Source organism: Thamnophis sirtalis, unplaced genomic scaffold, assembly GCF_051295495.1.
Source record: "Thamnophis sirtalis isolate CommonGarterSnake01/CBP01778 unplaced genomic scaffold, rThaSir2_p1.2 scaffold_7, whole genome shotgun sequence".
NCBI classification, from domain to species: Eukaryota; Metazoa; Chordata; class Lepidosauria; order Squamata; family Natricidae; genus Thamnophis; species Thamnophis sirtalis.
Genome location: NW_028261387.1, coordinates 84021791 through 84049163, shown reverse-complemented (window position 1 = coordinate 84049163; position 27373 = coordinate 84021791). Strand labels below are relative to the sequence as shown.

Genomic DNA, 27373 nt, shown 5'->3' with positions numbered 1-27373 from the left:
GATGCGAAAAGGGTAGAGGTGCCCCTCCCGCGGCAGGCCGGGAGCCTCCTGGCCCCTCCGTCGCGCGGCGTGGTTGAATGGGCGCTGCCAGGGGAAGCTTTTCCTTGGCGCCCCCCGTGGGGAAGGCGGTCCACGAGCGAGCTAAGCCGCCCCCGGAGAGGGGAGCAAAGGATCTCGCCCCAAATGCGAATGGCTTCGCCCCAGTGTCTGTCTTCTCCTCCCTGATTCTGCGAACTGAAGTATTCTGACCCTTTTGCTAGAGCTGGAAAGCGTTTCAATGCCAATTTTGCATTTCACCCCTAACTCCATCATAGCTGCTTGTAAGGCAGGGTTTCCCAATATTATCTCCGCAAGATGTTATGGACTTCAACTCCCAGAATCCCCCAGCCAGCCTGAGAAAGACTGCTTTAAATATATAGGGAGAAAGTAGTCATTTGGCCATGTGATTGAAAGAGGCTAAACCCAACTGGATGGCACCAAACAAGGAGGAATTACAATATCTTTGCCCTGCCTGGAAATAATATAACACCAAACCCAACTTACTCTCAGAAATTAGCATATATATATATTGACCACTTTCTTCCCGATTGTAATCCTAGTAAAACTATTTTAGTACATTCTTTGACCTGTCCAGCTACCTTATCTTTTTGTCCACATATTACATTTATTATTATTAAAATGTACATTTCAATCATATTTGAATAGCATGGTTATCAATATCCTGATATTTGTATTTTGTATTTACTATATTGGTGAAATGCAAATGGAAACAAACAAAAAAAACCCAAACACCTTGTCTAATGGAATGGTATATAAGTGCTATTGGTGGCATTTCAGAGTATAATAACTGAAAGCACAGCACATCTGCATGGAAGCAATGAAAACATTAAGTGTCTTGAACACCAGTTTTGTTCTTGGAGAGAGAATGATTCATAAAATTCATCATAGAATAGCAGAGTTGGAAGGGATCTTGGAGGTCTGCTAGTCCAACCCCCGGCCTAGGCAGGAAGCCCTATACCGTTTCAGACAAATGGCTATCCAACATCTTCTTAAAGATTTCCAGTGTTGGTGCAATAACAACTTCTGGAGGCAAGCCTTTCCACTGATTAATTGTCCTCACTGTCAGGACATTTCTCCTTAGTTCTAGGTTGCTTCTCTCCTTGATTAGTTTCCACCCATTGCTATATATAGCAAGTTGAGAGTGGGCTCAAGACTGAAGCAGCTTCCCCAAATTTGTACTTTCTAAAAGTTCTGAAGTCAGATATGAGGATAAACATGTATACACGATATTTCACAGGAAAGAAGACCAGAATTAGAACCAGCAAGAGCATCTCTCCAGATTACTAGCTATGTGGCTTCGTAATCTTTATAAAAAGCTTTTATAAAATGCATAATCTTTTATAAAGCTTTATAATAAGCTTTATAAAAACCTGAATTTCTTTATTCAATTCGAAGTTGCTCCTAAAAACGCTTCTCTGTAGGAATCTGAAAAGCCCTAGCATTCTCAGAGAAAAGAGGAAGTCTTCTCTTAACGTATCTATCTCTATGAGAGTTAGTGGCCACCGCGGAGATTTCTGGGTAAAAGCGGTTCTCGACTGTTAGGCGACTCAAAGCAAAGAGAGAGCGCTTCCGATTATTCTAACAATATTTCCGGCACCAAAGCGCCCCCCCCCACTTCCTAATCGGTTGTGTTGATACATACGGGTATTCTCTTAGAGTTCGGCAGTGGTTATCGACTCATTCACGCAGCCAAACTCACGATGTACAGACAAACCGTTTGAAACCCGAAGTTAATTGTTCATGAAACCTATCTGTGTCTCTTCGATACTTAACGTGCTGCAAGCGGTGATTGGTGGACGGAAGCGAATGGGGAGAATGGGGACGGAATGACAAGGACGTTTTTAAAGGAGCAGTGTGCCCGTTCCGTATTGCTGCAAAGGGGGGTTAGCTGCGTGTAAATCTCCCACAGTACTTTGTCCGATCTGATGCTGGTAATTGGCAGCCAGCATATCATTCGTTGGGGAAGGCGAATTAACATTTTAATGCTTCCATTCACTATGTCACAAGGACATGCCTGACCATGTGCAGAGTTCCAGTGACTTGGAACTGGATGTTGGATTTGAGGAGACTGTCTTAGTATTTTCAAAGCAGGCCTTAATTTTTATACTGCCTGATCAGAAAAATCCTTTAAAAAAAATACAATAATCAATTTTGGGATAAACCTATCAAAACAGTATAATCCCGAAGCGCTTACATAAATGAGCTGCTATGCAGCCTTTGCTTAGGAAATGTTTCCTAACTGATACGAAATGGTAGAGAGGTGCTGATGCAACCCAATCGTTATTATGGTCACAGTCCAGCATAAGGAGAGATCTGAAATGCAAGGCACCTGGATTGTTTTGGGTTAGGGGAAGCTGCTTCATTGTCTTCGGGATGGGATAAAATGGTTCAGCCTGCTTGCTTAACATCTTTTGGCAATTCTGCATCCCTTCAATACTATTACAGTGAATTTGAGGACGATGTCTCTGAAACAGCAGCACTTTGCCCTAAATCAGTGTTATCAACACAGCAACTTAAAAATGCATGGATTTCTGAATGTTTTCCTGTTCTTTTGTGTTAGCAGGAGTTAACACAAAAAGAATCCTGATAGATGAGATGCCTAATCTAGCAGGGTTCCCAGCTAGTTCCATTTGGGAAGCAAGCACAGAAAGAAAGGAGGGTCTTCAGCAGTTATTCTTGTCTTCCTCCAGCAACTGGCATTTCAAGGATAGAACTAGGGATTCTGGAGCTCAGCATTTCTATTCTTAAAAAAGCAGTACATTTCTTCAGTTCCATTTTAAAACCATCTAAATTACTGGCTATCACCGCATATGTTGGCCACAAGTATTTATGTATTTATTAATTTCAATTATGAGGCCACCCAACTCCATAGCAACTGGGGCTGCTAATAATTTGCAGAAAAGCCATCACTGACACTTCCCTATCTCACAAAGTTTTAATGGATGGGACCTGGCATATGGTCACTCTAACTGACCTCACTGGATGGGCAGAAGCATACAGAGACAGATCGTCCTTCAAGTAGGCAGACTCTAGGGCCATGATGGCAAACCTATGGCACACATGCCCGAAGTGGCACGCAGAGCCATGTCGCCTGGCATGTGTGGTGTCACCCGTTCCTCTTACAGGTTTCTGGTGTGCATGCACACGCAACAATCAGCTGGCCTTTGTGTGTGTGGCAGTGCCGGAAACCGGAAGAGCTGGTCTTCCGTTTTCCAGTGTGAGCATGCCAGCTGATCCTCACGGGTGCATGCGTGCCAGTAACTGGAAGACTAGCTGGCACGTCGGAAACCTGCAGCTCATTTTCTGGGCATGCGCGTGCCCCCTGAGCAGCTCCTCTTCCGGGTTGTGGCCCGGATGAGAATGCGAAGTGTACATGCGTGTACGTGATCCCTTTTTGGCATTCAGTGCCAAAAAGGTTCACCATCACTTCTCTAGGGCTTTGTAAATGATAATCAGCTTCTTGAATTGCCTTCAGAAGCCAACTGGCCGCCTGTGCTATTCACAAAACACCAGGGATACATGTCCATACTCTGACATGCTCATTACTGACACTCCACTGCATTTCAGACCAGTTGTAGCTTCCAAATGGTCTTCAAAAGCAGCCCCATAAATAGAATTGCATGCTACAACCATCTTTTATATGCTATAACAGATTATATATAGCCTTTTCAAGTTTGAAAACATATTTGGAATTTTGAGAAAACACCACCTAGTTTAAAAATAGTATGAGATAGCTTTATTTAGAATGCAATGTATTTTTAAGGTAGCATTAATCCTATGAAATTTTCTGAGCCATATTTTTCATTAAATAAATGCTAATTGTGTTATTGTGCTAACATAAAGAGCCAAAATACTTTCACAGCTCCCATATTTGGGCATACCAGGGGTTGTGACTTTAAATATATACCTTTCTCCCTGGCTCAGCTGATAAGGAGAAGAACTCTGTGGCTTAATGGTTAACACATCTGCCTAAGATGCAATACAGCACAGGTTCTAATCCCAGTAAGGGTATGGCTAGCTGATGAGAGCTAAATAGCTTGAAATAGATCTATACTAGTCTCCCTTTATTTATTTATCAGCACAAATACAACACAAATGTAACAAAGGCAACAGTAAAAATATTGAGTTTCTGTCTGGATGGTCTCTTATGACGAGCCGATGGACTATATATAGTGTCACAACCCCTGGTAGGCCCCAATTATGGGAGGAAGCTAACTGCTAAAACATATATATATATGTATATATATATATATATACACACATACATACATACATACACACACACATATACATACACACACACACACATACATACATATATATACATAATATTTTATATTTTATTTTATTAATGGATGGGTTTATTTGAAAGGAAGCTCTCTGGAAGTACTTGATGTTTTTACTTTGATTTTATGATGATTTACCATCAGGGTAATAGGGACTTCCTCTTTTTAAGACTATCTTGATGTTCTCTGTAAAGTAGGCCAGTACAGACAGGATTTCAGCATCAAGACAGGCTGTTATTAATTGGTTTTCCTCTGATCCTGCAATGGAGAATTACTAGGCTGCTTGAAAACTAGGGGAAATCCTGCTTGCTTCTACTTGGCTAGTCCTAAAGGGATCAAACAGCATGCACATTTCTAGGTTCATAGGATATATGATAAACATGCAAAAATGCACATCAGTCTATCAGCCTAATTATCAGAAAAAAGGTTTATTGAAAGAGGAAGAGACTAGAGGAAAGGGTGTGAGGTGTACAATTGAAAAAAGTGAATAAAATTCTAGATCTATTTAGAAAAAGTTAAAATTTTGATCTATTTAGCTGAAGGAAGTTAGTACCCACTCCTCTCCTAGAAAAATGAAATATTCTAGGAATTATTAAAAAGGCAGAATATTATATTGCCCTGGGTGAGAAATGGAGAAGCATGTTTTTAGGCAAGAAACAGACTCACTCTGAATAGCCCCCACCATTCTCAATAGCCCACAGCAGATACACTTAAGAGATAAAGAGATAGCTAGGTCTATTCATAGGAAAATGCCTTCACCCAAGATCCAACAAAGGTGGGATTAAAAAAAGACTTGGAATCTTCCTGCTGGAGACTTGAATATATTAATTAAGTGACATTGGCTGGAATTCAGCACAGTAAAAGAATGCTAGGAAATAAAGACTAATATAAACGTAAAGGTTCCCCTTGCACATATGTGCTAATTATTCCCAATTCTAGGGGGCGGTGCTCATCTCCGTTTCAAAGCCGAAGAGCCTGCGTTGTCCAAAGACGTCTCCATGGTCATGTGACCAGTGGCAGGATTAATGGTGAAGATGCATGGAACGCTGTTACCTTCCCACCAAAGTGGTCCCTATTTTCCTACTTGCATTTTAACGTGCTTTCGAACTGCTAGGTTGGCAGAAGCTGGGACAAGTAATGGGAGCTTACTCCGTTATGCAGCGCTAGGGATTCGAACCATTGAACTGCCGACCTTTCTGATTGACAAGCTCAGTGTCTTAGCCACTGAGCCACCACATTTCTAATAAATACTAATAAAGTCCCTAATAAAGACTGCTAAATTCCACATAAACTCCACAGAATTTGTGGAGAACCCCAAACTAAAGATATGTTCAACCAACCGCAGCTATCACTATTTTAAAAAAAATCCTTTTAAGTTTTAAACAGGTCAAACCATCCAGAGCCTGTTAATGTTGCCCTGAATTACTTGCAATACTTTCTGGAACTTGGTACATTTGCAAGAAATCTATGACTTGATCGTATAAAAATCATCTCTGAATGTAAGCACAGCAATCTGGAGACAATAAAGCCACACCTACCACTCTAGGGTCACTGTTCTGACCGCCCCCTTCTCCGTCAGGAACGAAAGCCAAAACAGACGTACAAAAGAATGTTTTAATCAGTCCAGGCTCTCGTTGGCTGCAAGCCCAAAATAAACAAAGAGATAATCACTCTGGCAAAAAGTCCTATACTCCGACGCAGCACTGCAAACAGGCTTCTCACAGCAACTCACTTCTCCAAGTTGGTTTCTGTTAATTCGTGAATGTGAATGAGAACGTTGACTCCTGCAACCAGGGCGTGGCACAAACAGTCTTTTATAATCATTTCCTACAATTATACAGTTGTTCCTTCCGTCGAGTAGCCCTTCGTCTGCATGCATCCTGAAACAACTCCCAAATGTTTTCCTGAACATTCCCTTTGATCCAATGCTCTGCCGCCACCTGGTGGCCAACCAGTCTCTCCTCACCCTGCTCAGAGTCGACACCCTGTCCAGGGTCCTCCACCTCCTCCAAGGCCAACTCATAGGACCCCTCGTTGTCGGAGTCTGGCAGCAGTTCCAACGGCTCCTGCCGGGCCACAACAGGTCACTATGCCTACATTTGTTGGTATCACACAGGGTTAAATCCTTCCCTTAATACTGCTTTCCTTGGGGTTATCTGTAACAGCTACTCTAGGTGTTTATAATGGACTTCATTTTTTCTCTGTATCTAACCTCAATCCTGATCGTTAGAAATTACGAAGCACCATTTTGCATGCATGTGTTTGCATATGTGTGGATGCCTATGAGTCAGTTTGTCTCCTGATGACTGCCTGGACAAATCTCTAGTTTTCTTGGCAGCGTTATTCAGGCGTGGATTGCCATTGTCTCCTTCCTGGGGCTGAAGGAAAGTCACTGGCTCAAGGTCGTCCAGCTCGGTGCGAACTGGCTCTCATTTTGAACATTACCTGTTGTATTATTTGATAAAATGCTTCAATCAACATCTGTTCAGTTCTTTCAGTTAAAGTCTTTGCTAATTGCTGCGAATATTTTTGTAGGGCTAAGTTCAAGGTTTGTTGCATAGGCAATTTTTTCGGGACGGGGTAGTAAACAGCAGAATTCAAGCCAAAGGCTGGAGATAGATATGCAAGCATAGGGACATAGATTGTTCTTTTAACGGAAACCACCTTAAAATATTAGTCTAAATTTCTGAACATTAATAATAGAGCTTATTTCTCGGCTAAGTATGCTTTTAACTGTGTAATTGTGACTTGTACATTTAGCCAATGAAGTCTACTGCTGAATTCTCAATATCAGAAGGGTAAGAATTATGCTGGAGTTATTGCAATGCCTTTGTTCTGACCTAGGCTTCCCAAGAGCATGAAGCCGACAAAAACACCTTTTATTAATTTACTGTGAATTCTGCTCATTCACATCCAGCTAAGTCTGTCACAGACCTTATCAGGCTTGGAGAAATGCCAGGCCGATATCTGCAAAACTTGGCAAGGAGTCTTGAAGAGTCACGAACCAATTAAGCGAACTAATTGTCTCCTGCAAACTCCACTCTCCTTTCGCTCCTCTTTTATTTCCTCTGGGAGGAGCCATTCATCATCCACCTGTAGCCTTACTCCCTAACCCTGTTCTTTAGCTGTTCTCTTCATCTGGGAACTCTGTGCATGCACAGAGTGGGAACAGGCTGCAGCTGCTTGTCTGCCTCACTGATGTCTGACTCTGAAGGCAGCCGATAACTGGCACATGATCCTGGCCCCCTCTCTGCCTCCTACAGAACCCTCATCAGAGCCTTCCCCAGACTCCAGGACTGGCCCATGTTCCTCCCCAGCCTCCTCACTGTCCGAATCTGCTGCCAGCTCTGCTGGCGAGCCACAACAGCGTTGCAGAGACCATCATTATTCAAATAGATAGCAACGTGGCACCAACTATCTGGTTCTAGTATTTAGCTCATAAAAACACCAACATATAATGTAATCTGCTTTTTTCAAGGTACTAACTGGCATGGATTCTAACAAATGAAGTGTGTGGTCAATGTATGCATGAGTTTGGCAAGAATCTAGAGAATGGGAATCTCACAAGATTTTCAAAAACAAAAGTTACCTTGGGAGGAAAAGTCAGCATAGCATTGTTCTATTCCAGTGTTTCTCAACCTTGGCAGCTTGAAGATGGGTGAGCTTCAACTCTCATGCTGGCCGGTGAATTCTGGGAGTTGACATCACCCATCTCCAAGCTGCCAAGGTTGAGGAACTCTGCTCTATTCAATGATGATATCCCATTAGCAAACTGGTTGTCTAAAGAGATTTGTGAGACACCAACTTTGGAATGCGTTAAGTATCAGACTAATAATCTTTCTGTCTGAAGGCTATTAACCAAATTAATTGCTTCATTGTTTTTTCCCTGATTATTATTTTTTTAAAATTCTTTTGAACCACCAAGGAACAAAAAGGTATGTTATAATACATAGTGAGAATCCAATTTTTGTTCTTCGTTTCCAATACGAGTTGTCTGAAAAACCAGACAACCTAAAATCGTCAGAAACGGCATTATATTTATACAGTAAGATCAGTTCTTGCAAGAAACCATAGATTGCACATTATCTACTTGAGACTGGCAAGGGAGATGTTTTGGAAGCCATACTTGTCAGGTTCAGAGAGTTCACGCAGATACACACAATTGCTTTGATGGTATGTAACTCTTTTGAAACAATAATCAAGGTTCTATCCAGTCTGTTTCTTTCTTCATTCACCCTGTGCATTTTTAAAGCAAACAGAACAAGACCTAATCCATGCTGGTCTAAGAAACTATTCCCATCTTTACTGAACTCTCAAGAAAACGTTTTGGTTGATTGAAAATAGTCAGGGGAATTTTTTGTAATACCATGACTGCTTAATTGGTGGGATAATGCAAATTTTTGATGTATTTAACTGCATTATAAACATCAATAAGCTTTGCACAATATGGGTATTAAATAATTTTAAGACTTCATTAAGGGCTGTGTTGCGATAGGTTTTCCATAGTTAATTGGGTACAATAATATGAAAGAGGCAGAATAATTGAGTAGATAGCATCTTTGGAACTGCTCCGGAGAGAACAGTGAGTTCTAATGAATCTTGGAGGTAGGAGCCACTTCTCCACAATCTGGTCTTAAGCCATTCCAAAATACATTGACAATTTATTCTAGTGAAACAGAAAATACGTTGGAGGTGAGAAGAAGAATTAAAAAGGGGTTGGTTTTTTTTTTATTGAGGATTTATATGCCGCCCTCGGTAAGGGTTCTTACCGAGTATAAACAGTCCTTGATTTATGGACCCCCAAATTTATGTTGCTAAGTCAAACATTTGTTGAGTTTTGCCCCATTTTACATTTTTCCTTGCCACAGTTGTTAAGTGGCTCATAGCAGTTGTTATGTTTAAGGTAATATGGTTGTTAAGTGAACCTGGCTTCCTCGTTGACTTTGCTTGTCATGTGGTTACAAAAAATGATCACCTGATCCTGGAACACTGCAACCATCATAAATATGAGTTGGTTGCCAGGAGTCTGAATTTTGATCACACGGCCATGGGGATGCGGCAACTATTGTGTGAAAAACGGTCATAGTTCACTTTTTTTCTGTGCCATTGTAACTTGAACAGTCACTAAAACAAACTGTTACAAGTTGAGGACTACCTGTATGACTCTTGCTTATTCATTATGAACTGGGTGGCTTCTACAAAGTTTTGCCTTCACCTTTCTTTCATTCCCAGGATATTTATCTTAGCATAAAAAGAACTTGAGAAATAGTATATTCCACTCTTGGAAGTGTGCAGTATTTTAACATCCATTTGTTACAAAGATCCGTTTTGAAAATATCTCTACAATTTATTATTATTTTTGTACAAAATATGTCAAATAGTCAGTCAATGTTGTAGGGGACTAGCATGGCATGTTATGTTTTAAATTCACTTGATTTACACGCTTGCAAAACATGAAACAGCAGCAGCCTAAATTCATCCAAAGAGCTGGGGGAGGGGGGGAATTAAAACCAGGGGAATCCTACGTATGTTGGAATCATTGCAGTAATGTAGCTGGGAAGAAATATTTTCATAATAGCACTGTTATTGATAATAAAGTCACACCCCGATACTTATATGATGATGCATGTAACCCTAAAAACCCACTTCAATTTTACTAGATAGTGGTATGGGGCACTGTGCATTTTAGGATGGGGACAAATACTTAGAAAACACCTTGGCTGCTAAAAACCAGAAATTCCTCGACCTGTGAAAACCAGTTTTCTCCCCAGTCATGGTAATTTACCTGAACCAAAAGTTCAAATAAATAAATAGGAAATTGAAACTGAAGGAAAAGATGAAGATTAGATGGAAATAGTTCAACTAACTCCAAAGTTAAGGCAATTAAATTAGAGACAGAAGAAAACACAGAACTAAATAGCAAGCACTGAAGCTTTATGGGATTTTTGTATTGAAAAGAAAAACAAAACAAGAAAAATGTTAAAAATAAGACTTGCGGTTACCAGGCCACCAAATTGCACAAACTCAGAGACGTGCTAACAGAGGCAGAAAGACACACACACACTCGCTTTCTTTCTAGACATGTGCAAACCAAACTGCTCCCTCCAACCCAACTTTTTTTTTAATCTGTCAAATGTTTCCACTCATATAAAGCTCCATAGGAAGTATATTTTAATGGGATGTGTGTAAGTGTGCATATGCACACACGCAGATATACTTTATTACATAAACCTTTATCTATTCACCCAAAGTGTCCTTACTTTTAAAAGATGAGGCAACATTTTGTTTTTCCTAGATCACACATTACATTCCTTGTAAATACTTTAATTATTATTCATCTTCTTCTTCCCTTCCCTAGGATTTAGAGATTAATAAAATAATTTTGGCACTAAACTTAACAAGTTTTGGCTTTTGTTTAAAAAAAAAATTAAGGCTCACATTTCATAGTCTGTTTATATGTGTCTAAGAGTGCATTTACAATACATATACATGTGTATACATACCAGCATTTCTCAACTTTGGCAACCTTTAAGCTGTGCGGACTTCAACTTCCAGAATTCCTCAGCCAACTGGCTGAGGAATTCTGGGATTTGAAGTCCGCACAGCTTAAAGGTTGCCAAAGTTGAGATACACTGATGTATCACCAAATAAAAATAAATTTGTAGGTCCGACTTTGCCACTGATTCCAAATGCTTGCAAGGCAGTACCTCTTCAAAATGTTTTACAATTACAATCTGATCTTTTAAATCCACTTAATAGCCGACACAGGCTGAGGTGCAAAGGCCCTGTGGCAGATACGCAGTCAACTGTTGCCAACTGTTCAACAGCTTCAGCTCCTACACCCGAGGAGACAAACACTGTGTCTTAAAATCTGACGTGGCTCATTGATCTTGGATTCTTGCAGTAGCAGAAACCAAAGAGGAAAACTGGGAAACGATGTGCTCCTTCCCTTTGATTGCCCCCGTTACCCCAAATTTATGCATGGAGAGCCAATACTAAAAAGGATCCTGTAAAAGACATTGCGATTGTTCCTATCCTACCAGGGAGAAATATATCCTTGTATTGGCTAATGGCGCCAATCAACTAGAAACTGAATGATCACCCCCATTTTCATGTCCATTAAAAGTGAAAATCGATAGGGAAATGCGTTTTCTCAATTTTCTCCAATGTGAAAAACCTGGAATATGTAGAGTCCTTGGATATCACAAAGACTCCCGCCACCAGCAGAAATTTGGGACACAAGACAGGTTCTGAAAAGGATGCCTTCCTAACAGGGAAGCTTAAGTGATGCCCTGCCAAAATAGAAGCACGTGTGTAAAAGGCAATTTTAAAAAATAATCGCTGTATTAAGACCCCTGTTCCTCTACTTCAGGGGACAAGAAGTGGGCTTGAGGAAAGTAGGCTAACACTGTTCTAGACGTGTTATTATAGCTGTAATTTTAGACTTTGTACAAATTTGTACAGGTAGGTTTAGACACATGAAAAAAGTAATATGCTCACAAAGACATGAAACACCTAAGTATAAAATATAAAGCAGTGTAATAGTTACTAAAATTACATGCTGTCTTATTGCTACAGTGATTTTTGCTTTTTTTTAAACTGTACCACATGTTGTCCTAAGCATATAATTTGCATAAATTATTCAAGTTTAAGAAAAAAAAATCCACACGTCTCCACTTTTAAGCTACTTATATAGTTAATATATAAAACAATGTTTTAAGTTATCTCTTTATTAAAAGAGAAGTAAAATGTCATTTGAAACTGAAATTCAGTGACCAGATTGAGGGGCAAGGTACATTTTATCATTATGCCTGTTAAGAGGAGTTAGCGTTGGGTGGGAAAGTCTTAGACCCAGCATGAAGACAGCCTCTAGGCCTGTGCAGTGCCTATAATATTTAAGATTTTTTTTGTTCTGTTTTTATCTTTTTGCACAAAAAAAAATACTATGAATGACAAAGACTAACATTGATAATTTGTAGCAAAATTTGGTTTATGTAGAAACAAGCCATGTTTTTGCATTTGGATAGAGATTTAAATGAATTAAAGCTAAAAATTAAAAAGCATGATGCTAAAACATCTGCTCGCTTGTTGTAGAACTCACTTTTAAAGTGGTTACGTTTGCACGATTTGTACTTTTTTTTTAATATACTAAACAGTATTTTTTTTCCTCCTTTTATAAACCAGAAAAAAAAAATCCCTAAACTACAGATAAATTTTTCCCTACCTTGAGCGAATGCTGCTGAAAGGTTTGACAAAGCTGTACAGCGCAATCAAACATACTTACATCTTAGCTCATTGCACAGGTACAGCCATAATCAAGGCACAAAGATCTTCTACAAGTTATTTTTTTTTCAATAAAGTTGTACAAAATAATACATTTTACAGTCTGTACAAGAATAATAATCCAGCAGTAAAATAAAAACTAGGGGAGGTGGAAAAAAAAGAAGGCATGGAAGGAGGAGAAGAGGAAATAGAAGATGGGGAAAGACAGGGAAATATATATATATATATATATATATATATATATATATATATATATATATATATATATATATATATATATATATAGTATAAGATACGATCGACAGTGGACAAACTGAAAACAGTGTGTGGTTAAATCTTTCTGCAATCACAGGCTATAATGCAGTTCATTTTGCAACGTCCCTGATAGTCAGGACCATCACGGTTCAGCAACACTTTTCTGAAGGTAGCAGTTGGTTTTCTACTGTCTAGGTTTGCCGTAGAAATGTCAGTATTTCCACTCAAAGTCACATTCAGAGGCAAAAAACCCAAACCGAAGTGGCTGCCCTTAGAACTTGATATCTTCCTTAGTTGGACGCAGTGAATGGATAGAGAGTTGAAATCATGGGTTAAATGATCATGCCCACAACAGTAATGATTATCTAAAGTTCTCCCTCCTCTTTTTTTTTGTGTGTGTGTGGTTTTTTTTTTGTCTGCTTTTAAATGTTTAATTGAAATCCAAAATCCTCTCAGGTGCTTCACCCTTCGGCATTAATTCTTTTGTTTTGCATTGTTTGGGTTTCTGTTTTGTTAAGGGCCGTGTTAAAGAGGAAAACCTCACCCTGACCGCAGAAATAGCCTTTTTTTTTTTTCTTTTTCGGGGACTATTTCCAACCATTCCAAGGGAGTAAAACGAGACAGAAAGGCTGCTCTTTGTCCAGCAAGGAAAAAAGACTGAGGGATGCAAATCAGAGAGAGAGAGAGAGACTGCAGCAGTTCTCTTCCACCTTATGCGGGTCAGGTTTTTTTTTTTCTTTTTAGTAAGGAACAAGGAGTCCAAAACAGAGGAAAAAGTGCGCTCCATCACAACAACTCATATTGGCGAAGATGCATCCTTTGAATAATGTCCCGACAGTCATTGAAAACCCTCCGAATGTTTTCCGTATCTACGGCGCAGGTGAAGTGAGGGTAGCAGTAATGCCGTCCATCTCCACTGGCTGTGCTGATTCTCTGGAAGAGCAGCAGACAGAAAAATCGTGTCAGTTTTTCTAGCATATCATCCATTCCTCCTCCCGCCGCACCTTCTCTAGACCCTTTTCCCCTAAGCTCTAAGAATCCGATATGCCCGGACAAATACAGATTGAATACAAATCCTCTGGAAAAATCGGCCAGCAAATTGGATGGAGAATTCGTTCTAAAAATATGTGGTTTTGTGGGCTAAATGCTGCTAACTAAAGGTAAAGGTTCCCTTCGCACATGTGTGCTAGTCGTTCCCGACCCTAGGGGGTAGTGCTCATCTCTGTTACAAAGCCGAAGAGCCAGCGCTGTCTGAATATGTCGCCGTGGTCATGTGGTCAGTATGATTGAATGACAAAGACGCACGGAATGCTGTTACCTTTCTACCAAAGGCGGTCCCTGTTTTTCTACTTGCATTTTTCACGTGCTTTTGAACTGCTAGGTTGGCAGAAGCTGGGACAAGTAATGGGAGCTCGCTCCGTTACGTGGCACTAGGGATTCGAACCACTGAACTGCCAATCTTTCTAATCGACAAGCTCAGTAAAGTCAGCGGTTCAAATGCTAACTAGGCAGATACAAATCTAACTAGGTAGATATTAAAAAAAAGTGGATCAGCTGCTAACTAGTTAGATACAAATTACCCTTGTTCAAATCTATACTCTTCTGAATCATTGAATGCTAATGAAGTACTACTAAATTCCATGAAACTGTGATGGATGGAACAACCAAAGTCAAAAGGCTGTACAGGAAGTCCTCCACTTATAACAGTTTGTTTAGTGACTCTTTGAAGTTACAACAGCACTGGGGGGAAAAAGTGACATAATTTTTCAGACACAGTTTTTCAGACTTATGACTGTTGCAGCCTCCTCATAGTTACATGATCGAAATTCAGATGCTTGGCAACTGACTCATGTTTATGACCGCTGCAATGTCCCAGGGTTATGTGATCCCCCTTTGGGACTAACCTAACAACCACAGTAATTCATTTAACAATTGTGACCAGAAAAGTCGTAAAATAGGGAAAATCTCACTGAACAGTTGTCTCGCTTAACAAAAGAAAATTTGGGCTCAATTGTGGGTTGTAAGTCACAGACTCTTTGTACAAGGTGTCCTTGCTTACCAACTGCCTTGTTTAGCAACTGTTTCAAGTCACAGTGTTTGGAAAGCAAGCATCTCTGTGATCAGTCCTCAAATTTACGGCCATTGCAGCATCCCATGATCATGTAATCACCATTTGCAAGTTTCACAACTGGCTTCCAACAAGCAGAATCAAGGGAGAACGCTGACGTTATTATGAAGAGATTGGACAACCATTTGTCTGAAATGGTATATAGTTTTTCCTGCCTAAACCACACATTTATTCTGTATTCTCTTAATCAGGGGTGTCAAGCTTGCAGCCTGTGGGCCAAATGCACCCCATGCTGGCTCCGCCCCGCCCGGTTCAGCAAAGGGGAAAAAAGTCCCGATGTCACGTGACACTGCCGTGACCCTGCGAGTTTGACACCCCTGCTCTAAATGAAATCACAAGTTGTAGTCACACAATGCCTCGATTCATAAATGCAGGGATTCACTTAACGACGGAAGCACAGTGATGTCATACGTTTGGCACTGTCACATGATTTTTTGGGGTTTTTGTTTAACAATCACAATATTTAGCCCGGGAGTTTTTGCTCCCAATGGTGGTTGTCAAGTGAGGACTCCCTTTAATGCCCCAAGTTAAAAGACTTGGTCACTCAAATCACATCTCAGAAATGTCCATCAAATGGCATTTCTGCTTTGCACAGTTACGGAGACGCTTCTCAAACAAAAAAATTTAAATAGCTCTAAATGTAGCTGACGGTAAAAACAAGCAGAAGCAAGGTCATGTCTGATAAAAACAGGAACAGTAAAGAGATCCTACTTACAAGAAATTCATCTCTAATAAAATACTTGGCCCTTGTAACTCTAGGATCCTCGCCAGGTTCTGGTGTTGCTGCTCATTTAAAAAAAAAAGTAAAGAACAAAAAAAAAAGGTTATCTTGCAATAGGAATTACTTTTATTTTGATTCACAGGAGGGATTAAAGAAAATATTTTAGTGCCAAAAAGCATAAGCATTGCAAAATACCTCTTTAAATATAGACTCACGTTGTATGAAGGGCTGCCTATTAGAAGAGTGGATCAGCTGGAAGCTGCATTTTCATTATTATTGTTGCACTCAAATGGCTTTAACAAAACGCTAACAAGCACAAAGGGTAGGGGGTTATTGTTTTTACTCTTTGCATATTGGGATTTTATTTTTTGGAAGCCACCGAGTGTCACTGAAAGCGAGTGGGCAGCCATATACATTCTTTAAATAAAAATAAATAAATCTCACTGAGACTCATTCACTTAAAATTAATTAAAATGTTTCAGATAAAGAAGTGAAATTCAAACAACAACACACATTATTTTACACTATTTTCTCCTATTTATTTTTTGATCTTAAGGAGATGTAAGGTGAACCACTGGTTGGGACAGGCTTGTTGAAAATGAGTAGATGCCTTAACTCAGGGGTCCCCATTCCCCTGGACTGTGGCCCACTACTGGGCACAGAGTTGTTCAGAACCAGGCCGCAGAAGTGGTGGGCGAGTGGATGCATCCCCACTTGTGGGAGTAGCCGGCAGGCGCATGCATGCTCCATTTGCGTGAGCGGCGGGTGCGCACGTCTGGTGCTCATGGAAATAGAGCTGCGTGTGCTTGCCTGCCACTCGCAATGAAACCATCCCCTCTCCCCTCCACTCCCGCCAATCTGCAAAGCCAGAAAGGTTGGGGACCTCTGCAGTAACTGTTTTGTCACTTAATTTTGGACCTGTGATCTGGGATATTCTGGAACCACAATTTAAGTGTTGGGGACTGTGTGTGACCTGCTTGCAGAGATCTCCGGTCTTCTGTTATAGAAAGAGAGATATAGTGAATAATCACTTCAAAAAGTGAACCAGTCTAGAAACTACAAAGGATCATAAAATGTTACTGAAAAAAGTACAAAAAGAAAAGGATCTCATTGAATCAGAGACTTTTTTTTTTTTTTACTCATACAAAGAATTTAGAAGTTTTCTGTTAACAGAAGGAATCCTCTTGGTCAATATATTCTGCTCTGTCTCAGAGAGGAAAAATATTTTGGAGCTACAGTACTTTGATGATACTTGGAAGGGTCTTCATTGCTTACCCTGAAAAGTATGGACTCAATTTATTCAATTTTTAACAGAAGCCTATCACTGACAGTACTCCATCCTTGGATCAAACATTTGTCTGATTTATACAGTTTGAGAGACAGAGAACTGCATCAAACATAATATAATAATAATTAGTGATCACAAAAAAAGAGTTACAAATCATAAACAATTGTTCATTGTTTATAACAATTGTATATAACATTTATTGTTATTGTTTATCACAATTTTTATACACAATTGTTATCACATAAAGATTAGGGCAGGAAAAATCAACCCCTTCTTTCTTTCTCTCACTTCTTTCTTTTATAGTAATAGAGAAAAACATTTTTCAAATTGTACTATCAACTTTCTTACCATCTTCTGGGGTCGTGTAACGAGCAAATTCTGGAAAGTAATCTTCAATTTTTGATTTGCCTGCCAAAACTTTCTCTGCTAGCAAATCTTGTTTGTTCAGGAAAAGAATAACTGAAATGGTCCGTAGCCACCTAGAGAAACAGACCCATATACCGTTAAAATGGCAATAAAACAATCAAGGTACAAAGGAACATAAAGCAATTTTTTAAAGACATTATATTAACTATTCAGAGTCGCTTGATAGTGAGAAGGGTGGCATCTAAATTTAATAAATATATGAATAACTTTTACAAAAAAACCATACTTCACTGAAATAATGTGCATTCTCTTACAATTTATATTAGCACGGGTTCGGTGTCTTACACAATACAGATAGAAATAAACATAAGCTAGCATTACGAATGACGTGATTGGTCAAAACTAAAGAGACGGACCTGTTGTTCCAGATACTTTTGAAGAGGTTTAATGCTTCTTGAAGCCGGTTGGTCTGATTGTCTTCTCTTATAACCATGTTATAGCTACTGCTGGCTACCACAAATATTATAGCAGTTACATCTAAAAAAACAAAAGCAAAGGAAAACATCCTTAATCAATACTTTTTGGCTTTGAATGTATTTTTCTTTAATTCAGCTCCATAAAGAAAAAAAGATAGAAAATGGAAAAGCTTAGGTAAAAGGCGTTCAAACGTGAATAACACTTAGAGAAGAACAAGTTCAAAAGAAAAAAACTAACTTACTCACTCACTGAGTGAGTGAGTAAAAATCAGCTAAAATGTAGCTCTAATGTGATTGGAGGAAAAAAGATATTTTATAGGATACATACTGTAGGTCAAAAAATGAATAAAACATGCAGTTCTGTGTGTGTGTGTGTGAGGGAGAGAGACAGAGAGACAGACAGAGACAAGAGAGAGGGGGGGGCAGTGGTGGGTTACAACCGGTACACCCCAGCATGGGCCTACCGGTGCCTGCCAGGAGCACCAGGTACCGTGCGGGATGGTGCTCCGGAAGGCCCACCCGCCTGCCTGCACTCCTTACCGGCATTTGATGTTTCCGCGCACGTGCGCGGAGTGTATAGCACCTGCGCGACGCTCTGCCGAGCAGCTGGAGCGTCACAGGCGGTAAGTATGCATGCGTGCGCTGTGTGCACATTCATGTGGTGGACGCCTGGCCCCATTGCACCATACTGGTTGCACCAGGATCTGACACCCACCACTGGAGAGAAGGGGGGGGGGATGAATATCCATTCCTCTTTTGTAATTTAATCATAAGTGATTAAATTTATAAAGAAAGCTACATGCTGAAAATAAGCATGTAGTGAGTTAAAGTGCTGAGCTGGTATGGAGACAACCTCAAAATGCCAAATAGTATATATTTGGTATTCAGGTAATTGAAAAGTTGGACTTCCACATTAATATAATATACAGTTTATATTACATGGAAAATGTTCATAGTCTATCACAGGTTTAACAGATTCCTGAATATTACCATTGAAACACTGGATCCATTTTCGACGTTCATCTCTTTGCCCACCAACATCAAACATACTGAAAAAAAAAAAAAGGGGGTGAGGGATTCAGAACCAGGGAAACAAGATTATTAAAGACACCACCCCCCCTGCTGCAGGCTGCAAAAAAAAAATGCTATTAGAATTATGGAAAACAAGCACTGGCATTATTCAAATATATATTCCAAATGTCTTTCCAGCTTGCTCTTTGAAGGTGTTCCCTCCAATAACTAATATTGTAAGCTAAAAATTGAAGTACATTATTAGGGTGAAATTTTTATTAGTTGCTGTAGTTATGTATTTGTATTATTTGAAAATTTGATACTTACAAAAAAAGCTAAAACTAACGTTCATCTTCTTTTTAATTGTGTCTGATTTTCGGAGACTGCTGGGAAAAGTCTCCGCAGATTTTTTGGCAAGATTTTTTCAGAAGTGGTTTGCCATTGTCTCATTTCTAGGGCTGAAAGAAAGTGACTGGCCCAAGGTCATCCAGTAGCTTTGTACCCAAGACAGGACTAGAACTCACAGTCTCCTGGTTTCTAGCCTGAAACCTTAACCACTATATGAATCTGGCCCTCAAATCTAACTTAGGTAAAGATTCCCTCGGACATATGTGCTAGTCATTCCCGACTCTAGGGGGTGGTGCTCATCTCTGTTTCAAAGCCGAAGAGCCAGCGCTGTCTGAAGACGTCTCCGTGGTCATGTGGCTGGCATGACTCAATGCCAATGGCGCATGGAACACTGTTATCTTTCCACCAAAGGTGGTTCCTATTTTTCTACTTGCATTTTTACATGCTTTCGAACTACTAGGTTGGCAGAAGCTGGGACAAGTAATAGGAGCTCATTCCATTATACAGCGCTAGGGATTAGACCTTTGTGAACAACAAGCTCTGCGTCTTAGCCATTCAGCCACCGCGTCCCTTTTCAAAACTAACTTAGATGTCTACAAAAATAAAACAGGACAAAACTTTTAATTACCACAACATGGATATAGTTATATTAATTTTTCATGGACATGTTATTGGAACATTATGTTTTCCTCCAAAATAGGTCAATATAAGCACAGAGGATGGGGGTAGGACTGAGTGTTAATTTATTTCTCAAATTAGACTGTCTGGATGCTGAAGTGCTTTATGTTATTCCAAATGTTGTCTGGCCATAAACCATTCCAGAAATATAGGAAAAACTCTGCCTGAATTGGCTTTTTCTCAAGTTGGATCACTATATTATGGAATATTTTGTACATTTCTACTATCTCACTGTTAGTGTAATGCCCAGTCTCAATTTAAGCACCCGCTATTAGTGACACTTACTGGAAATTTACTTTGTCGACTTGAAACTTGGTTTCAAATATTCCTGATGTCAGAACTCTGCATCTAAGAAGGTCCTAAAAAAAAAAAAGAATAGTAAGAGTTTTTTCCCCCTTAAAACAACATTCCATTTAAAAAAAATACAAGCCTTAGGGAATAATGGGTCAATGAAATAACAACTTTAGGTTCTTTGTAAAAAAGTGCACGGTAATATAAAATTTATACCTCAGGTTTTTAATCTCATATTTTTTCTTCCCTTTCCTCCAATTCTACCTGGCAACACAAAGCCGCTTACCATAATAAATAAAATTTGTAAAGTTAAGAAACTGTTTAAAATATACTAACATCTTGGAAACAAAACAATCAGTTTATAAAAACAGCAACCCATAAGCTCAGAAAACCATGACACAAAGGAAAATGTGAAACCATGGAAAACAGACACATTTCTAAAACCTTCTCTCATTTTGATGTGGATTATAGTTAGAGATAAAAACGTCTGAAAAATGTGGAGGAAAAGAAAAAGAAGTTCTGGAAAAATAAAATATAGGTAGCAGTTTATTTTTAATATCCTCTATGTTAAAAAATATCTTTGTTGTTTACAAAAGTTAATTGTATGTGTTTATAACAGTATGGTCCCGTCCCCCCCCAATAAAATAGAAAAGTATTTTTGAATAATGGTTATTCATTTATGGATTGGATTTTAATTTTCCCCTCCCAAATGAGCTGAAATGTAGCCTAATTTGAAAAAAAATATAGCTTTTCTTCATTTTTTGCTTATTTAGAAGACATCACTACACTCTGCTTTTGGTCTACCAGCAACCTGAAAAGAGATGACAACACTATGACTTGGGATATCTATTACATAAATATGGCGTTCTACCAGTAGGAATGAAAACAAGTTTCTTCTGATTCTTCATCATATAGTCATATTCATGGACTTCTGAAAACTAAAAATTTTCCAGTACAGCACTGGGCTAAATGTCTACACCTATGATGGTGAACCTATGGCACGCGTTCCACATGCAGGTGGCATGCAAAGCCCTCTCAGCGGCCATGCGAGCTCAGCGCCCCAGCTCAGCTCTACTCAAACTACTAACACAATGCTTCTTTCAGGTTTTGAACAGAACAAATTTTGAAGAAACGTAACTTCATTTTCTCAAAAGACATTATTACTTACCTGGTCAGATGGTGTATAATCATTTTGCTTGACTATGTCAATCTTGTCTAGGAAACTAGAGGAAGAAAATATTTTCACTGATAAATTTACACAAGAACATAACTTTTTGTAATTTTAAAGAGAGTCCATACTGAAAAAGCCCACGGGCAGGACTACAACTCACAGTCCTCCAGTTTCTAGATTATTGTAAATAAGTAATTACATTTACTTTTGTAACCATGTCAATATAGCATAGCACAAAATGCAATGAAAACATAACTCTGTGCTTTTAATCACTACAGGTAGTCCCCAACTTTTGACATAACTGAGACCAGAATTCCCACTGCTAAGCAAGCTGTGAATTGTGCTTGATTTTAAAAACTTTTTGCCATGATTCTTAAATGAGTTACTGCAGTTGTTAAGTGAATCATGCAGACATTAAGTGAATCTCGCTTCCTCCCACATTGACTTTGCTTGTCAGAAGCACAGACAGAGACTCTCAAATGATTATTACATGACCCTCGGATGTTGCAACCATCATAAATAACATGCTCATTGCCAAGCACCCAAATGTCACCCAAATGTGACCAGTTGTAAGCCACTTTGTTCGGTGCCATTGTAAATTTGAACTGTTGGTAAACAAGTGGTTACATCTATGTTGATCTGGCTCTCATTCTGATTACTGGAAGCCTGAAAAAACTGTTTGTTCAGACTAATCTCTCTATATAAAAAGAGCTCTTTCTATGTGTGTATGTTTCAGCCTAACTCTGGAACTCCTGGAGCAATTTCAACCAAACTTGGTACACAGTTGACTTACTCTCTGGAAAAAAATATTTTGGCGGTAAGACACCCTTAAAACCCCTCGGAGTGTGTATTCTATTAAGATACAGCCTGTTGTGCCTTAAAATGGCTTCTACTGTACTGCCGTAAAATGGCTTCTACTGCACAGCGCAGTGGAGTTGCCATGGTAACAGCTTCGCAGTACTCCACAAGGGGCTCCCACTGTTAAAGGGGACAATCCAACATTAGAAATTACGTTTGGTCTGGATGTCCCCCCCCCCCCACTATAAATAAATACCCAGGCATCGCTGGGTTATCAGCTAGTTCAAAATAACATTCAGGGATACTGCAAACTAAGCAGCAGAAGGATGGTGCTTTCTGGTTCATTCTATCAATTGATTCCATATTGAGTCATTCCAGAAGAAGATATTTTATCAAGAGCTGGGACCACTGTTCCAAATCTCTTCATGGTTTTTTTAAACTATTTTTGAACTTTGAGTTTAAAGGAGTGGTATTTGCATAGGAATTCAGAGTAGGAAAAATGCAGAACAACAACAAATAAGTCACCATTATTTATGCCAATTATTAGATGTCTACAATCCAAGTATCCATGTGTCTGCTTTGTCACTTGGCGTCTACTGTAATGACTGAAGAGATGCTTACAACTTTACACAGAGAGAATAAGTAATCTAAAGGACAAGATGCAGGACTTACACCATGAGCAATTTGAAGCAAAAGAAAAAAGTAATATTTTGGTCATAGGGCATCCAATTATAAACAAATATCCTGTCAGCTCTTCATTAATCATGTTAGTTTTTTTTTCCAGCTGCAGATTGCCTCAAAATACCGTAAATTTATTGCCCAGATTTGCTTTCTTGTACGCTTTGGAGGTAGCAACTTCCTATCTATTAATACCAATGTAAATTAAAAGGAAGCTAATGGGGGGTCTGTCCATCAACGGCATCCCCGCCCCCCCATTGAACTCTAGAGGAAATACACTGTTTTAGATTCCTCTTATGCATTTTGAAGTTCCATGCCATATTCGGTTTGGCTCCAGCATATCAGACTCAATGTGTAGCCAGAAGACATGAGTAATGAGTGAATTTTTAGTTTATGTGCAATTCTCCTGAACTTTCAGGCACCGATGAAAGACAGCTTAACATAGTAGCTTCAGAAACAGGGAGAGAGAGAGGGAGGGGGAGAGGGGGGGAGAGGGAGAGAGGGAGAGAGAGAGAGAGAGGGAGAGAGAGAGAGAGAGAGAAAGAGAGATATCGGCATATGTATAAGAGGAATCTATGGAAAAATGAAGTTTCCGTAGTAGCTTCTTGGAACTGTACACAGCCTGAATAATATCTAGACTGTGTCACAACAGATACAGCAATTGTCTGAATACAGAAATAGCACATTGGGGTTGGCAATAATTCATATATAGGTAGTCTTCTACTTATAACCGTTCTTTTAGTGATGTATGAAGTTACAACAGCACTGAAAAAAGTGACTCATGACAGATTTTCACCACTGCAACATCCCCATGGTCACATGATCAATATTCGGACGCTTGGCAACTGGCATGTATTTATGACGGTTGCAGTGTCCCAGGGTCATGTGATCACCTTTTGCAAACTTCTGACAACAAAGTCAACGGGGAAGCCATTCACTTAACAGAGATTCACTTAACAAGCCTGTTACTAACTTAACAAGTGCAGCAATTCACTTAACAATTATGGTACGAAAAGTTGTAAAATGTGGCAAAACTCACTTTACAACTGTATTGCTTAGCAACAGAAATGTTGGGCTCAATTGTGGTCGTAAGTCAAGGACCACCTATAGAAAGATGGGGTCTCCCAGAAAGAAAGAAAAAAAGTTAAATGGCCAGCAACTCTCAAGACCATTAAATTTTTAATCTTGGAAGATGCCGATACATGGATCATAGTGCAAAAACATGTGAAGGTGCCTGCTGATTCTTTAGATTTATGAGGTATTGTTGTTTTCTTCCTTTAATTTTTATTGTATTTACACATAAAGGTATGAACCTAATAAATCTTATATTTATTTGTCTTTCTATCCATCTATCTGGACTTAAACAGTAAAAGAAGAAAAATAGAGGTAATTTGTTGATAAAACAAAACTTAACAATATATATTTTTGTTAAAGTATTAGCAAAAATATAACAATGTAATGATGAATAATTGACTTCAACTATAATACTAGAGGAACCATATGAGGCTTATTTTTAAAATTTCAGATTGAAATTGCAAGTGACTTCCGATTTGCTCGTAGGGTTGGTTTTTTTAGTCCTCCAGAGGCTTCAGGGAGGCCTCCTGAAGGTCCCTGAAGCCTCCGGAGGGCTTTTCGCTCTCTCCAGGCTCCTATAAAGCCTTCGGAGCCTGGGGAGGGTGAGAAAAGCATGCAAATTGGGGGGGGGGAGCGCCTCTTATAAGTGTATGCGCATTGGGTGGGTCACACATTGCATTATGGGTGCGGCACACCTACGCACAACCCCCCTGCGCTCTCCCCCCCTTATGAAACGTGAGCCAAAAAAGGTTCGCCATTGCTGCCCTAGGGAATTCAGCAAAACCTCTTCTTATATGTCAGCCTGTATAATGTTGCTACCTTAGCTTCAAAACAATACTTTTAATTTCTGGAATTTCTAAATGACTGTTCCTTTATATTTACAAGCCCATCAGTTAACCAGCAAGATTTTTTTTTTATCACCAACATCTTGTACCAACAACGCCTTTATTCTTGAAATTCCTGATTTGAATGTCCTAGAAATCATGCCAAATTTGGAGGAACAAGGAGACTATATCTTGTTCTGATTCTCCAATAGGTTTCAATTCATTTGTTAACTTACAGTGAGGTGGGGAGGGAGGGAAAGAGAGAGAGAGAGAGAGAGAGAAGCTTAGATGTAACAGCAGGTGGCAGCACCTAGCCAACTTTTGCTGATGTCGAAAAATCAGAGAAGGGTTGGACCTGGATAGTGCATGGATGAGAGGACATCAAAAAATGCCAGAGGTGAACTCTATGCTTGGATGTAATAGAACTCATGAAGAGGGCAATAGAAGAAAGCAAGCCAGTTCCACGTTGCTCCAGGTGCCCATACAATCAACCAGACTCACACCTGATCAAGGGCAAATTTGCTTCATAGAAACAGGATTTCTATGGGTGATTGCTGGGCGGCATGAATAAACTAACTCCAAATTAAAACTACTCCTCAAATATCATGATGTGACTATACCTACAAAGATCAGAATAGTGCAAACCAGGGTATTTTCTATGAACACTTTATGGAAGTCAAAGTTGGGCTTTGAAGGAGCAGAATAGGAAGAGCACGGGCACTTTCTGAATGTTAGGGTTGGACAAGACACACTGTGGATCAAACACATCAACCCAGAATTCTCACTTTATCAGGTTCAAATTATTGTACATTACATGAAGGAGGCTCTTGGATAAGGCTCCAATGCTTGGAAAGGTGGAAGGAAAGAGAAGGGGAGGGGGGGCAATATGCTGACTCTGTAAGCTGCTTAGAGAGTAAAGCATTGTGAACCAGTGTATAAGTTTAAATGCTATTGCTATCAGCAGCAAGGTAGATAGACACAGTACAGTACCAGGGATGGGATCCTACCAGTTTAACAACTGGTTCGCTGCGCGTGTAGTTTACAGAAGACTTACCTTCCTGAATACTGCTTGAAAAGGAAAACAGCTGAGGTGCGGCAATCCACTATTCCGCGCAGCTCAGCTGAGAAGATAAAGGTAGGTAAAGTGCAGAGGTGGGCGGGCTGGCCCACTTGCTAGTGGGAGCAAACCGGTTCGCTCCCAGCTGATCTTTGGAGCTACCGGTTCGTCTGAACCAGTCCAATCCCACCCCTGTTAACAGTACTGATGAGTGTCCCATTAGAAGACCAGGTTAGGATAGTTTGTCAAGGAGAAAATCAATCTACATGGTTGCTAGAAGCCGAAAATGACTTGATGTCATAGTCAACCAATCAATCATTTAATCCAGTGGTAGGGAACGATGGCCTTTTCTGACTTGTGGACTTCAACTCCCAGAATTCCCCTGTCAGCCATGCTGTCTAAGAGCGGGGGGGGGGGGAGGAGGGGAACTATGGCCTTTTTATGACCTGTGGACTTTAACTTCTGGGAGTTGAAGTGCACAAGTCATAAAGGGGCCATTGTTTCCCACCTCGGATTCAATCAATCAATCAATCAATCAATCAAATGACAAATATTTCAGGGAGGCTAAGTGGATAATTTTTAAGTAGAGAAGCAAAGCTGGCAAACAGCAATGAACTCTGCTAAAATATGTCAAATATTACGGGCTTTGAACGGCTATGCTTGACTCATGCAATTTCAGCTTCGCTAAATTCAAACATAACAATCATTATTGGTCTGCTTTCTCACAAGACTGCATACTCAATATTTATTTCTAGCAATTGCCTAGAAATATTGGTGGGTTTTTTGTTTTTTTTTTTGCTACTCATGCCAATGGGTTCGGATACACTGGCACAGTTAAGAGGACGTACAAGAAATTTCCAAATAGCGAAGTAGGAAAAAAAAAAAAAGAAAGGCAAAACTGTTCTGCAGTTGTTTATGCAGACTATTTTTAGGCTTGTGATTTCCTTGAAAAACACCAGCTACTCAGGCCAGGCAGCAGAGCACGCCGTTGAATGTGGTCTCTTCCATGGCTACATGCACGCTAGGTAAAACAGGTCAGAATGCCATAAATATGCCTTCTTTCCCCCCCCCAAAAAAACAAGTCCCGGCATTTCAACCTTACTGCATTTAAAAGTAAAACTTTCAGAGAGAAAAAAACCTTGTCCTTGTGAATAGTTTACCAAGGAAGACCATTATTTGGCAAACAATACTGTGTTTTCTTTTTAGAAAAGATGTGGGGGAGAAGGAAGTGCAGGCTGTAAATATCAAACCATGCTTAAACAATAGAAACTGAATTTGGGGGAAGGGGGGAAATGGCGGGATAAAACAAGAACAACCCCAGAAAAGGGCAAAAGGGAATGGAAGGTTTCCAAGAACATCTATCCAGGTGCAACTTAGGGTGCTGAAGTGCAACTCTCAAATTGCAGAAAGTGTGTGTGTGTGTGTGTGTGTGTGTGTGTGCGCGCGCGCGCATACACACATCTAGGTCCCACTTTAAAAAATCCTTTTGCAGCATTATTGGAATCGGTTTCTAAGATGATTAGGACCTCTCAATACTATCAAATCATCTTGGGGAAAATGTAAGGAAAAATGTTAATGTG

The 27373-nt window shown here is 39.7% G+C and overlaps 1 protein-coding gene across 4 annotated transcripts in view; it reads right to left on the bottom strand.

Moving 5' to 3' along the window:
* Positions 1 to 10259: 10259 nt before the first annotated feature.
* The window catches only part of GNAS (GNAS complex locus), a 212268-nt gene continuing 195154 nt past the window's right edge, over positions 10260 to 27373 (bottom strand). For all 4 annotated transcript variants that reach the window (XM_087720511.1, XM_087720513.1, XM_087720512.1 and 1 more), the window contains 7 exons: positions 21360 to 21414; positions 20186 to 20259; positions 18854 to 18912; positions 17804 to 17924; positions 17370 to 17500; positions 15728 to 15795; positions 10260 to 13817 (listed from right to left, as the gene is read on the bottom strand). In XM_087720511.1, coding sequence (XP_087576637.1) covers positions 13671 to 13817; positions 15728 to 15795; positions 17370 to 17500; positions 17804 to 17924; positions 18854 to 18912; positions 20186 to 20259; positions 21360 to 21414 — 655 coding nt within the window. In that variant the 3' untranslated portion in view covers positions 10260 to 13670. The remainder of the gene's footprint in view (positions 13818 to 15727; positions 15796 to 17369; positions 17501 to 17803; positions 17925 to 18853; positions 18913 to 20185; positions 20260 to 21359; positions 21415 to 27373) is intronic.